Source organism: Penicilliopsis zonata (genome assembly GCF_001890105.1).
Source record: "Penicilliopsis zonata CBS 506.65 unplaced genomic scaffold ASPZOscaffold_2, whole genome shotgun sequence".
Classification (NCBI taxonomy): Eukaryota; Fungi; Ascomycota; class Eurotiomycetes; order Eurotiales; family Aspergillaceae; genus Penicilliopsis; species Penicilliopsis zonata.
In genome coordinates this window covers 66,866-79,381 of record NW_019208912.1, presented here as the reverse complement: position 1 = coordinate 79,381, position 12,516 = coordinate 66,866, and the positions used below count along the sequence as shown (strand labels likewise).

The 12,516-nt window shown below is 53.7% G+C and overlaps 5 protein-coding genes across 5 annotated transcripts; 1 reads left to right on the top strand and 4 right to left on the bottom strand.

Moving 5' to 3' along the window:
* Nucleotides 1–160: 160 nt before the first annotated feature.
* On the bottom strand, nt 161–3,196 carry ASPZODRAFT_58683 (hypothetical protein; the record flags this gene model as incomplete). Its single annotated transcript, XM_022728790.1, has 3 exons — nt 161–449; nt 531–1,696; nt 1,742–3,196. 3 exons carry the CDS (start codon nt 3,194–3,196, stop codon nt 161–163), a joined length of 2,910 nt encoding a protein of 969 aa, XP_022584040.1.
* A 758-nt stretch (nt 3,197–3,954) lies between these two features.
* Nucleotides 3,955–6,557, bottom strand: ASPZODRAFT_128005 (hypothetical protein). The gene is made up of 5 exons (XM_022721900.1): nt 6,323–6,557; nt 5,786–6,268; nt 5,040–5,724; nt 4,333–4,980; nt 3,955–4,274 (listed from the first exon to the last, which is right to left on the bottom strand). Exons 2-5 carry the CDS (start codon nt 6,190–6,192, stop codon nt 4,014–4,016), a joined length of 2,001 nt encoding a protein of 666 aa, XP_022584039.1. The 5' UTR covers nt 6,193–6,268; nt 6,323–6,557; the 3' UTR covers nt 3,955–4,013.
* Nucleotides 6,558–6,828: 271 nt separating this feature from the next.
* Nucleotides 6,829–9,234, bottom strand: ASPZODRAFT_128004 (hypothetical protein). The gene is made up of 3 exons (XM_022721899.1): nt 7,936–9,234; nt 7,518–7,882; nt 6,829–7,457 (listed from the first exon to the last, which is right to left on the bottom strand). The coding sequence occupies exons 1-3, from the start codon at nt 9,049–9,051 to the stop codon at nt 6,881–6,883; spliced, it is 2,058 nt and encodes a 685-aa protein (XP_022584038.1). The 5' UTR covers nt 9,052–9,234; the 3' UTR covers nt 6,829–6,880.
* Nucleotides 9,235–9,448: 214 nt separating this feature from the next.
* ASPZODRAFT_128002 (hypothetical protein) lies at nt 9,449–10,348 on the bottom strand. Its single transcript, XM_022721898.1, has 2 exons — nt 9,918–10,348; nt 9,449–9,848 (listed from the first exon to the last, which is right to left on the bottom strand). Exons 1-2 carry the CDS (start codon nt 10,217–10,219, stop codon nt 9,743–9,745), a joined length of 408 nt encoding a protein of 135 aa, XP_022584037.1. The 5' UTR covers nt 10,220–10,348; the 3' UTR covers nt 9,449–9,742.
* Nucleotides 10,349–10,819: 471 nt separating this feature from the next.
* On the top strand, nt 10,820–12,264 carry ASPZODRAFT_58735 (hypothetical protein; the record flags this gene model as incomplete). The annotated part of the gene is made up of 4 exons (XM_022728794.1): nt 10,820–10,948; nt 11,004–11,123; nt 11,178–11,471; nt 11,524–12,264. 4 exons carry the CDS (start codon nt 10,820–10,822, stop codon nt 12,262–12,264), a joined length of 1,284 nt encoding a protein of 427 aa, XP_022584036.1.
* Between the last annotated feature and the right edge of the window lie 252 nt (nt 12,265–12,516).

The window sequence follows — 12,516 nt, the reverse complement described above, 5'->3', positions numbered from 1 at the left end:
TCGAATCTTGATGTGGGGTGATTAGATAGCAGATCGAGTACTAACTACATGCATAGTTACAATACGCAAAGCAAAAAGGTAAATAGATCGCAAGGAAGTCTTCCAACCCGAGATTCTTGGATAATAGAATTCACTTGAGGACTATACATTAAAGGGATACTTAATCTAGTCTAGAGTATACCTCCCCATGACACAGCCAGTCTACCTCACGCACCTTCTCGAGCTCTTCCACCAGCTTCCCCACCTCGCCGACGAACTCGGGCATCCCCGCTCCTGCAAGGCTCTGGCTCGCTGTCGTGGTTGCGCGCACACGCTCACTAGCGCTTGACGCGCTGAGACGGCCGAGGACGTGTGCCCGTAGCCGCGAGAGCAGCAGACGGGCGACGGGGTCGTTGAAGCTGGTGGGAGCGGGGGGTTGGCGAGCACTGGAGCTGGAACCAGAGGTGATGCTGCAACTGGAGGAGTTTTCTATCTCCTGTCCTTCCTCGGAACAAAACTCAACATCCGTACGATTGAACGCAGTCTGTGACGCCGTAGCTACAGGGGCCAGCACCCGCCGGATCGTGACGGCCAGCTGGGCGCTAGCCGCGGGGGGCATCGGGTGCGTCGACTCCAGGATAGACTGGACGCGGTCCGGAGCGATGTCGGCAAAATCGAGGGAGAGCAGCCGGTCGGCCTCGGCCTTCCACTGAGCTCGAACGTCGCGCTTGAGCAGGTTCTTGGCCGTTAGTAAGATGGCCGCGGTGGCGACGACGCGGAACGCCCGCGCGTGCAGCTGCTCAAAGCGCGAACGGTCCAGGTCGAGCGTCTCGGGGACCAGGTCCGCGGCGACAGAACCGTTGCTAAAGACCAGGTCAACGAGGCCTTGTGCATAAATCTTGCCGGGCGCCGGCTGTGGTTCGCCCTGGACGCCTTCCGGGTCGCGCTTGCGCATCTCGTCGGCGAGGAGGGTGCGAGTCGTGCGCCAGAACCGCCGCGTCTTGCCCAGCGAGATCGACCCATCCTGTAGACCCTTGTCGAATGTGCGCTGTTCATACCCGGGTGCCTCCTGGATCAACTGCGACGCAGCCACTTGAATCATGAAATTAGTGTGGTCCAGTGCAAGCAGGTCGATGATCCTCATCAACCGCGCCAGCCGGTCGATTGCATCCCCAGACCGGTCATCAGCGAACGCTTGGACCTCGGGATCACGATAAGGGGCGCACAGCTTGGGCAAGATGGTGCTCATGAACTCAAAAAAGCTCTGGTAGGAGAAAGTCCCAGCCTTACACTGGTTCTCGATCAGCTTCGGGTCCAGTACCTCACTGATCAGCACGTGCAGCGAGTTGCCCGGTCGCAAGGACCGCAGTAGGCGGTCTTGGATCACCGTCGCCATAGCGATGGTCCAGTTGTTGCCGAGCCCAGCCTCGACATCCCGGCGCATCATACGGCACATATGCTGCATAATTTGCTTGCGGGGCTCGGTGTACTGGGCCTCGTCAATCTTAAACTCCTTATTGATAAGAAGTTCGTGAACCAGAGAGCGGTTCTCAGGCAGTGCGGTCAGTAGCTTGGTAAAGCGCTCATGAGGCGAAATGCGCTGCTTCTCCAGCTCCTTGAGCACCGCCGAGCTATCTACGCTGTTGAAAGTCTCGCTGATCGGCGAGGCGACACTTTCGGTGAGCACATCCGCTGTGGATGCCGGTGTGACTGGCTGCTGTTGCTGCTGCTGCTGCTGCTGAGACGACAACGAAGTCCCTACTTCGGCTGACCGGGGGATAACCTGCTGCTTCGAGGCGGCGCGCTTGCGCTCACGCTTGGCCTTCTTCAAAGCGTTGCGAACCATCTGCATGGCGCGCTCGGAACCCGCCAGCCGTTTCAGGCGGGCCAAGAGAAGGATCTGGTTTTGGCGGATGCCTTGGCGGTAGTCTTCGGCAACACCACCGGCGCGGTCGTCCTTGACGGTCTGCCAGATCATCTCAAGCTCAACGAACTGGGCGAGCATGATCTCTATCAACACAGAGGAGTCGTGCGACTTCCAGGCATGGAAGGCAGAGAAGAATACGCGGTAAGCCTCGCTGAGGGTCTGCAGGTCGGATGAGGCGTCGCGGGCAGCGCCCAGCAGAAGTGTGACCTGATCGAAAGTGAGGAGCAGCTCACGCGCCTTGGAAATCAGGTCCTGCTCCTGTTCACCGTCACTTGAGCTGAGGACCTCGGCTGGATGCGTGACAATCAGATAGGAACTAAGGAAGGTGCGGACAGCGCCCCGCTCGCCCATTGTGCCGCTAGGCTCATGCTCTTGCAGGCCGCAGAGACGCAGGACACGGGCCATGGTGATGAGGACACGCTCCTCGGAGAGCAGAGCGCCGACGTCATCGAAGGTACGAGCTCGGACGGTGTCGACAGAAAGGTTGAGAGCGTGGAACTCGCGGATGATAGCACGAGCGTGGTGGGCGCGCCAGGCGCGCTGGATCCTGCGGGCGGCAGCATCGCGAGTAAGTGAGCGGGAGACCACGCGGGCCATCTTTTTCTCCTCAGCGGCGGGCAGGGAGGAGGTGCGGTGGCGGCGCTGGGTCTGCTGGTAGAGCTGGCGGCGCTTCTCAGCTTCGGCGAACTTCTCGGCCATCTCGAGACGCAGGCGAGCGTGCTCGGCGGCCTTCTTCTCACGGTTATCCTCGGCCTTCTTCTTGGCACGGCGCACCTCCTCCTCGCACTTGGCCGTGATCTCGGCGAGTAGCCGTTCACGCGCTTGCTGGGCAGCAAGGGCGCGTTCCTCGCGGTGCAGATTGCGGGTAGCCGCCTTGGCCAGCGTGGCACGCAAGCGGACCTTTTCGACGTGCAGGGCCCGGTCGGCCAGTCTTGCCTTACGGTTCTCTAGAATGGAGGCGCGTCGCATGTGCTGGACAATGTGATGCTGATCCGGATGCGAACCGCCGGGGCCGCCACCAACAGCACCACCGGTCCCAGTCGACGCGTTCGAGTGGTGCGAATGAAGCGAGGAGATGGAACTCCGGCGGGATGAGTTGGCAGACGATCGGCGAGCAACGCTCGGTTTGCGATAGAAACGGGCGGCAATATGGGCAGGCAAGGCAAGCGGCGGCGTTGTCGGGTCGGAGCTCATCTCGACGTCGGAGGTCTCTGTCGGGGCAGCCGCTGCAACCGTCGACACGGTGACGTCAGGAAGCTGGATTTTTATATCGGAATCGCGACGGATCATATCCAAAATCTCTAGTATGCTGCGTATATATTATAGGAAAGAGGAGAACAGGAGATAGGAACCCTCTTCAGCTCGTGTCACCGGTGGGAGGGTTAAGCTGTGGCAAGCGGGGGTGGGGAGGATCTTCTGGAAGAGTCAACAACGCTCGACTGACAAATCGATCAGATAGTTGACTAGAAAGTTATAGGCCAACTCCTTACCTCGACACAACCACTTGATCTTGGTCATATAAGCCTCAGTCCACAGCCTATGACACTGGATAGTGGAAGTCTTGACGGGAGTCCAAGTGGAAGGAATCCAAGAGAATTAAGGGAGAGTCCGTCGACGAGCGTCGTCGTAAGGGTGCTGGTCCAAGATCCGTGCTTGTTTCAGACCGGAGATGAAAGGAGGGAGATGATCATCGAGAAAACCAAACGGCTGATATAGGTAGACAAAGAGGGACAGGTCGTGACGGCGTAAGAGAGGGCGCAAGAAGGAGAGAGGTCGTTGACAAAGCAGGGCAAGATAAGGTGGGAGAGATGGACAAATTAAGGCTGGAGATGCTTTCGGATGGGGAGCCTGAATTCAGGCATCCAAGGGTATTTTCCACGACGTCACGTTGCATTAGAGTAACTATAACTAGCAAGTGCTTTGGTACATCATGACTCTTACAAATTACTAGTGACCTTAGGTACCTACTACATAGGCGGGTAGTACCTCATCTTCCTAACTTTGTATACAAGCAATAGTACTGATATTACTACTACTTGAGAATGTCAGCAGCAGACTATATACTATACTCTATATCTTCATTTAACCTATCTAATACTATGAGCACCTAGGTCGGTACATCTACCCGTAACCCAACACGCATATGTCCCCTCCCTCCCCGGTTCGCCCGTAGATAGTACGGCACAAAGCAGAGGTCTCGTGGCTCTCCATCACGTATCTTGTAGCAAGACTCCGCCACAATCTTCGACAGCCATGACGAGTTGTCGAGAGAGCCTCGGGCACCTTTTTCGGCGACAATCGCAATGTACTGATCGGGCGTTGAGCGGCGTTCTTCACGTAGGAGAGTCTTGGTATCGAACAGAATATCCTTGTAAGTTTTAGTATACAGCATCGCTAACTACCTCGATCTCCAAAGCGGATCTTACCTTAAAATGATTCTTCTCCCATGGGTGATCCACATCCTCGACGCAGTAGACGAGCGGTCCTCGGCTCACGTACGCGACGGGCTGGCGGGTAAGCGCGTGCGGACGAGAGATACGGGCCATCATCGGGCAACGCAGGCAGAACTGGCCATGCTGCTTCACCCAGTCGGCACTCAGGTAGAGATATCCATTACGCACATCGAGGCTGGAGGGCGCAGGCGATATCTCCCAATCTGTAGCCCACCCTGGGATACGTAACCGCACTTCAACGGCCACCGGCGCACCGGACGTGGTGACGGTAAAGGATACATTGCCTTCCATCGGCCACTCCGTCTGCTGTGCGATCTCGAGCGTCGACTCTCCCACCGCCAGCCGCAGGGTGGCGGCGGTGTACAGGTGGACGTTGACCACGGCCGACTTCTCCGTGACAGTGTGGCTCCAGAGATAACCACCCAGGAAGCCTAGCGTGCGGGTAACATTGGGCGGGCAACAGGCACACTCAAACCATTCGTGTCGCTCTGAGAGATCCGTATCGGACGAGGCCAGCTGATTGACGTACGTAAAAGCCTTCCCGTCCAGACTCATCCCGGTCAGCACGGCGTTGTACAAACACAGCTCCATGGCGTCTCCATAGTGCCCGTCAAGCTCAATCTATACAGACCAATCAATATACTATCATCACGGATGCAGAAGCAGGCAGGGCGGCCTACTCTTAATAATCGCTCAGCTAGCATCATCACGCCAATAGCCGCACAGGTCTCCGCGTAGCAGCCACCCTCGTCAGTGCTATGCGGCAGGAAGTAGTCAAGACCAAATCCCTCCCACTGCTTGATGGCGCCGATCCCACCCGTGACGTATGACTTCTTTTCGATCATGTTGGCCCACAGGCATGTCAGGACAGGCCGATAGGTGGTTTGGATCTCGCCGTCGCCGGGCCCGAGGCGGACCAGATCCGCCACGGCCGTCAGCAGATACATGGCCCGCACGGAGTGGCCCTCGACCGTCTCCTGCTCGGCAATGGGCTTATGTGCCTGCTGGTACCAGTAGCTGCGAGGCAGCGGAAAGTACATGGGCCGCTCATGCGGGCGTTCCCCACGGGCATCGGCCTCGACATCGTAAAAGTGGCGCCGAGCGGTCCCCCCGTGCGGGTTGCCGCGTTCCTCAATGAAGAACCGCGCCAGTCGCAGGTGCTGCTTGTTGCCCGTCACTCTATACAGCCGCAGCAGCGCTAGCTCGATCTCCGGATGACCCGGGTATCCAGGGATCTGGTTCTCCCCGCCACCAAAAGTGGCCGCCAGCAGGTCGACATACTTCAAAATTGGCGCCAGCAGGCCGTCGGTACCGTAGTGGCGGTGGTGCGCGAGCGCCGCCTCGATGAGGTGGCCGGCATTATACCTACCTGCGTCAGCAGGGGGGGGGTTATTTGCACAAGACAACGGAAGAGTTTGGATCATACAGTTCATGCATGTCTCGTAGGTTGGTGAAACGCTTGCCAGGCTCGACTACGGTATAGTGGATGTTAAGGTATCCATCCGGCTGCTGGGCGCCGCGAATCATCTGGACCAGCTCGTGAACAGCAGCGTCGATCTCCGGGTCGGGCTGGTCGGCAAGCAGGTAACATGCTCCTTCAATCCATTTTGCAACGTCAGAATCCCAGAACAGGTGGTTTGGCACCGGCCAGACGGTGCAGGGGTCGGCATAGCGGGGGTGCCAATGCAGGCAGAAAGCTTCATAGCGACCGGTCTGCTTAAGCATCTGCAGCTGATGGCGCAGCGTGTTCGAGCGAACAAGCTGGCGACGGCGTGCCCAGAAGGAGTCCGGGGTAAACACCGTCGTCAAGAAGCTTTCCTGTGGGTATTCCATGGTGTCGTGCAGCAGGAATTGAGCTCACCCCATCCGAGGCATGGTTGCTGTATAAATAGCACCGCTCTCCACGGAGCTAGAAGGCCGTTAGTATCGGCCCGTAGAATAGAAGGACACTTATGCTCCCTACCGATTCAAGGCCTTATCAATGTTCTTGTGGTCAACTCCGCCGATGTGGGAGCCCGAGATCAACGGCAGACTCTCCGGCGGAGGTGGGATTCCGGTGGAGGAGAGCTCCCCTATAGGAGACTGTATACCAAGTAGCTGTTATATATATATTACTAGAGAATAATTGCCTTTGAGGCGGGCGAGAGCCCACAGTCAGGAGTTGTCAGTCCGTTGTTGTGGAAGCAGGATCTTTTGTTCTAGGTAGCGGGAGAACAAAGCTCCTCCACAGGAGTTGAGAAGTACGTATACACCCAAGTACAATCTCAGCAATTGAAAGTTATTGAGAGTACTATATATTGATTGTGTCCATTATAAAGATGAGATAAATGTAATCCATTCCCAATTTGAGTCTATTCCCTTTTACACACAGAGACCCTGGAGAGCTCAAGACGCGAATTAGACACCCATCTCAAGCATGCAGATCATAAAAAATACGCCGTAGAAGTGAGTTTATTGAGTGGTATATACTTATTTTAGGGTCAGAGTCCATCTTGTACGCCGTACAGATCATTGCTCTGGACTATCGGTGGCCGAAAATATCAATCTCATCGTCGTCGTCGTCGTCATCCTCATCCTCATCTTCCTCCTCAGATGGACTGTCCGCGCCATCTGCCACTTTGTCGTCCTCGCCCTCGCCCTCGCCCTCGCCCTCGCCTTCGCCGTCAGAGTCTCCATCCCCGCCTCCTAAAAGGCTATACCGGTATTTAAATGTGGTACCCCAGATGCTGAACCCGTCGGTGCTCTCTTGTCTGTAATCTTTGTTGGCGCTATCACCGGATAGGGAATGTACTCCTCGCTCCGTGGGTAGGCCAAAGTAATTGCTGATCACTGGAGACACGGCGCGACCCCGTGTGAGGCTGTAGCCGGACTGGGCTTCGGATGGTGGGGCAAGCCTTGAAAGGAAATTAGCTCCTGGCATCGAGTTCGTGCTGATGTCCAGGGACGTGAGTGCTGGAGATAGGGTGTCTTCCTCGTCGCCGCACGATGAGGATCGTAACCGGGGCCCTGGTAAATCTTCGGCTCCGCCATGGGACTCGGTAGACTCGATGTCGTCCCCGTGGAGGAGCTGGATTTGTGCCGTATTATATGACTCGCATCTAACGATGAACATTATTTCTCGCTGTCTTTTATTTGTAACTGGGCTCGATATAACTTACAGGTCACATTTCAAGCCCAACCAGTGATACTTGACCACAGACTTGGCACCGCAATCATTGCAGTATATCAGCGCATTGGTATCCTTGAACTCGGAGGGCATGGGCTGACTCTGAATCGTCCGATCGAGATTCCGAAACGTGGATTCCATGTTGGTAATCGTTTTGCTGCACAGTGGACAGCGATAGGAGCTTTTCGAGTGCTCAGATAGACACTTGTGGTGAATACTATGCCCGCATCTCATCACGACGACAGTATCGGGGGATGTGAACATATAATCTCCGCAGATAGGACAGTCGCATTGAGTGGAGTTTTCAATACATCGATGTGTATTCTCGATCGATTTTGGCAAGCACACACTGCAGATCTGTTTCATCGGTATTAGTTGAATAGTAGCGTAAAGATCATTGATGGTCTTACTTTGCAGTGGAAAAAATCCTTTCCTAAACCCTGCCCGATCCGACAAATTCCACAGTCGCTACAGTGGTATATGCTTTTGTTACTGTCGTTATCCCAGAGCTTGCAGACGTTACAGTAATACTGCGCCGCCTGCTCTCCGCAATGCTGACACCATGGCGCAGCAGGCTGGGCATGGCCACAGAGCATGCACAACATGTTTTCTGTTTTGTGTCGGATGAGGCGGTGGTCTTCTCGATCATCGTGGCAGAACCGGCACGTGTACCACTTCTTGCACGTGTAGCACTGCAACTTCACGTTGCGCTTATAATGCTGGCATCCCAGAAATGGTTCTTCCTCACATGGATCTATATCTTCCCCATCCCCCAGAGGAGGTTCCGGCTCTTCCTTAGGAGCATACGTAGGCTTTACGTCTTCGGCGGTGAGACTAAATGAATCAGAGGTATGAGTCCCAGGCTCGGTGGAGGTAATCGTAGATTCATCGTCGAGGAATTGCCCGGCCCAGCGAGATGCCAGACTGGTAGAGCGCTCCACCTCGGGAGGGGTCGAAGAAGCACGCAAGGCGGACAATGGCCGGTGACCTGATTTCTCACGCAGCATATTGTACCTCTCCGTCATCAGGTCGTGCACCATGCGTGCCATCTCTGCACTCGAGACATTTTTATCATCCCTAATGGCATGTATCTTCCTTCGCAGAACACCCATTCCATCATCTTCAGGTAACAGCACCTGGCCCGCTTCATCTATTCCGAATTCATGGCCTGAGGGTGGTTCCTCCGAACGAGTTATCTGGGAAGGTCCATCCTCCCATCTGTCATTTTCGATATGTGGGGGTGCTGGGGGTGCACTCTCCGTCCGTGGCCTTTGTGCTGTCTCGGCTGAGAAAGGCAAAGTGCTAGCCTCCGACAAATCGGTTGAGGCCGAAGTCATGCTAGCTCGAGGAAAACATCTAGCCGAACCAGAGCGAGGGTTCGGGGCATCCTCGTTGACTGGAGGAAGGTTGTCGTGAGCGCTGGAGCCGTGGTCGTCGGGCAGTGCTCGGGAGCTGGTAGGGAGCGAGAGGCGACGGGCTTGCCGAAACACGGGTTCGATTAGGAGAGAAGAAATGAACCCGCTCATCAGGGGCCAGAAACTGCATTAGTGGCAGAGGAATGCATTGAACCGGAGGGGTTGAAGGCGCCGAAGCTCGGCCAACCTGGTTGTTAAACGGGCCTGGGAATGACATGTGACGTGCTGCGTCCCGAAGCGGATGCTGAATAACCAGCCGGCGGGACACTTGATTTCGGGCTTCTTTCGTACAAAAAGTCTTTGGGACCTCAGGAAGGCAGCAAACAGGCGTTTTGTTCTGCCAAATCTAACAGATGCACTGTCGCTGGCATAACTAATTGGGTAGTCGTGGGAAATTTGCGAGACTACAGTCCGAAATAGTGGGATTTAGAGGATCATGAACCGACCACGCGATCTCCTAGGAACCGAGCACATTTGCTACATTGATACTGTATAAATCAGATTTGATGATGACTTGGAATTGTATTAGATGAATTGATAATAGAGTTGCCGACATTGTTGTTCAGCTTCAAGCCGAGAACTTGCCTGTATACTCTATTAACATGATCAACGGCATCTGGAACTCGTACCAGATAGTTAGGTAGATACTTACAATGTGAGACCCATTGAGCCTGCAGAACCATCTGTATGTACTCGAATATCCCACCCGGTCCTGGAAAAAAGTATGGGGTAGAGGATCCTGCCCGATTCGGTCGATATACGACACGGCAGAGCGATACTTCTACCATGTAAGATGCTCTGTCTATCTGAGACACATCCCTAGGCTTTCATTCAGGAGTATCAATGTCTTATTGAAGTGTTCATTTCCTCCTTTCTCGGAGAGCTGTGTTTGATCAAGCGTCTTCAGTCTGCAAGAGAAATTCACAATTATTATGTCTCTTCTCCTTCCCTCCTCTCAGCACTGATTGGACACCCACGTTTTCTTGACTAACGGTTGCTCCCAGTAGCGGACTATCATCAAGTTCTTAACTATCTTATGCTCGATGCCGGCAACGTCGGTGGCACGTTGGAGAAAGCGGAGGGTGTTCGAGATCTTGTGTGGATCCAATTCTTCTCGAGCTGATGAGCGAAAAGACGATCGAAGAGTATTCAAAAGGGCGTATCGGGCTGGAGTTGAATATTTGATAGCTTTGAGGCCTTGTCGATAGAGGTGACGGTAGGCATGAATCACGCCTTGCTGTCCTGTGAACAGCTCCAGCGCCTGGGCGGCGACCCTCATTCTCAGGGCTATTTATGTTTGTCAAAGGCAGTCAGCTAGAACATAATAATGGGTCTGTGAACATCTTCTCTTTAGCTGTCTCCTGTCCCAAAAACCATTAATCTCAAGGCAAGATAAAGAGCTGGTCCAGGTCCAACATGGATCTGCCAATCGGTGTCGCACTACTAGCCCGACAAGGATCATTCTGCCGCCTGGTCGTGTTAGGCCGCCAAACCACCAGACATCACCTAAACTGCTGATGGCCTTTACTCTCTTCTTCTCCCTTGATTTTGCTCTTCGGTCATCATAGTAATAACCCCTGGCTGGAGAGGCAGGTCTGGTGCTGAAAAGACTTCTTGTCTACCCCTGATTTTATTCTCATATCGTGTCTCAAGTGGTTGCAGCTGATCGCCGGTACTTCAGTTCCCCACGGCGGTACTTTGGACTTCAAGCTGCAAATCACGCTCCAAACTCACGCGTCTGTGTAGAAATGACTCACTAACAGTCTCAAGTATCCATGTGAATGCTGTGTTTGAATGCGGGATATTCATATTCACAAAATGCGTTAGATTGGATCTGGACTACCTACTGGGCTGTTTCGAGAAACCAACCCTCGAGATCATGGCGCGCGTCGCCAGGCGAGCGGCGTCGGCATTTGCCCCGCGCACTGCCAACCGGGCTGCTAGAAGACGAAGACATAAAGTGGTCATGGAAACGGTGACACAGGAGAAGAAAAAGCTACGAAGCGTCGTAGGTCATCTTGTCAAAACTAGGCCTATTTGGACTATCTTAACAATACCGGCAGCTCTCATTTGAAGCAAAAGCACCCCCGGGATATACTTTTATTCCTGCTGGAAATCCACAGCTCACAACTGCGTGTAAGGAGATGTGTCGGAATGATGGCCTGAAGGTGTTTGCTGTCACGGTAGGCTATTTCGCTCGACCCTTGCCAGGCTTCTACAACTCACACTCATACCAGACAACTCCACATATGCATACACATAATCTCTCTCAACATGTACACCGAATAGGGTATCATTTTCCTAGTGCTGTTGTTGCTACCGTGTGTATGGACTTGGGTGTATACCTCACAAGCACTGGGAAAGCAGTGGTGTCTTCTCAAGCCATCGAACCTAATAAAGGCCGCAAGCGTGCTAACTCAGAGGTCTCTCAAACTACAATTAATACAGAAGCAAGAGATGTCCTCTTAGATTTATTCCCAAACATACCAGAAAAGGATCTCACCCAGATCATCAAGACCTCCTTCCAAAAGGTGCGCGTTCATCGGAATAAACCTTGTGTTCTATGTCTACTCACATTAAAAGGGGCAACGTAAAGTTGGTACCGCGGTTGAGCTGCCCCTAGCTCGTCGAGCCCAGCTTGCCGTGGTTGCTCATATTCGTCACATCTATACGGACTATGACAAGCTGTTGAAAACTACTTCGTTTCACGAAGCTCGGAGCGCGGTCGAGGAATCCACTCTTGCCAAGCTTGTAGAATGGCGCGGAGATGATGAAAATGGAAGAACTGTCCTAGAAGACGTTTTTAGAGAGGTCATCGTTATATCGGATGACGAAGATTCGGATATCGATGAGGAAACCGTACCGGTCTCTGCTGATCGAGATTACAGCGTGGAGGTCATTCAAAGGAATGCCCGGGCAGATGAACTTCAAACCAGACCGGTCAATTATGCCATCCAGTCTCATCCAGAAACTTTGCGGGACTTGTCTGATGACGATGCTCACCCGGGCTTTCGATTCATCCGAAATCCCCCCCGGAACCCCAAGATTGATCGCCGAGGCTTTAGCAGATATCAGGCCTGGGACCGCGCTATTAATCGATACAGGAATGTTATTAAGCAAACTAATACTAGTAGTGCCGGTGACAATCCCATGTCTTCGTATACTGCTCAACAGCCACCAAGACACGAACCAGGACCTCAAGCACCATGCACAGGACACATCCCCGTCGCACCAGTTTCTGGCTCTCATCAAGAGCACTGGATCAGCCGGCCGGGGGATTCTGTCGTCAGACCTGTGATTGAGTCACCTGTAAGTGTGGTATAGCTTTTGTTTTCTCTATTTCTTACGTTCTTCCTTGGAATTTGAGACTTTGATGCCACTGACATTTCGCCAGCTTCGAGCGCTCAACCTCAACCACCCAGTCAAGTTACCTTTGCAGAATAGCCCAGATTTCATTGACTTGACTGATGGCACAGTTGCTGAGCGAAGCTCGACCTTCAGGAAACGATACTCTACCCAACCAGATGGATTTCGAAATGCCCCCGTCTTTGTGAGTGGCCCCAACAAAGATATTGG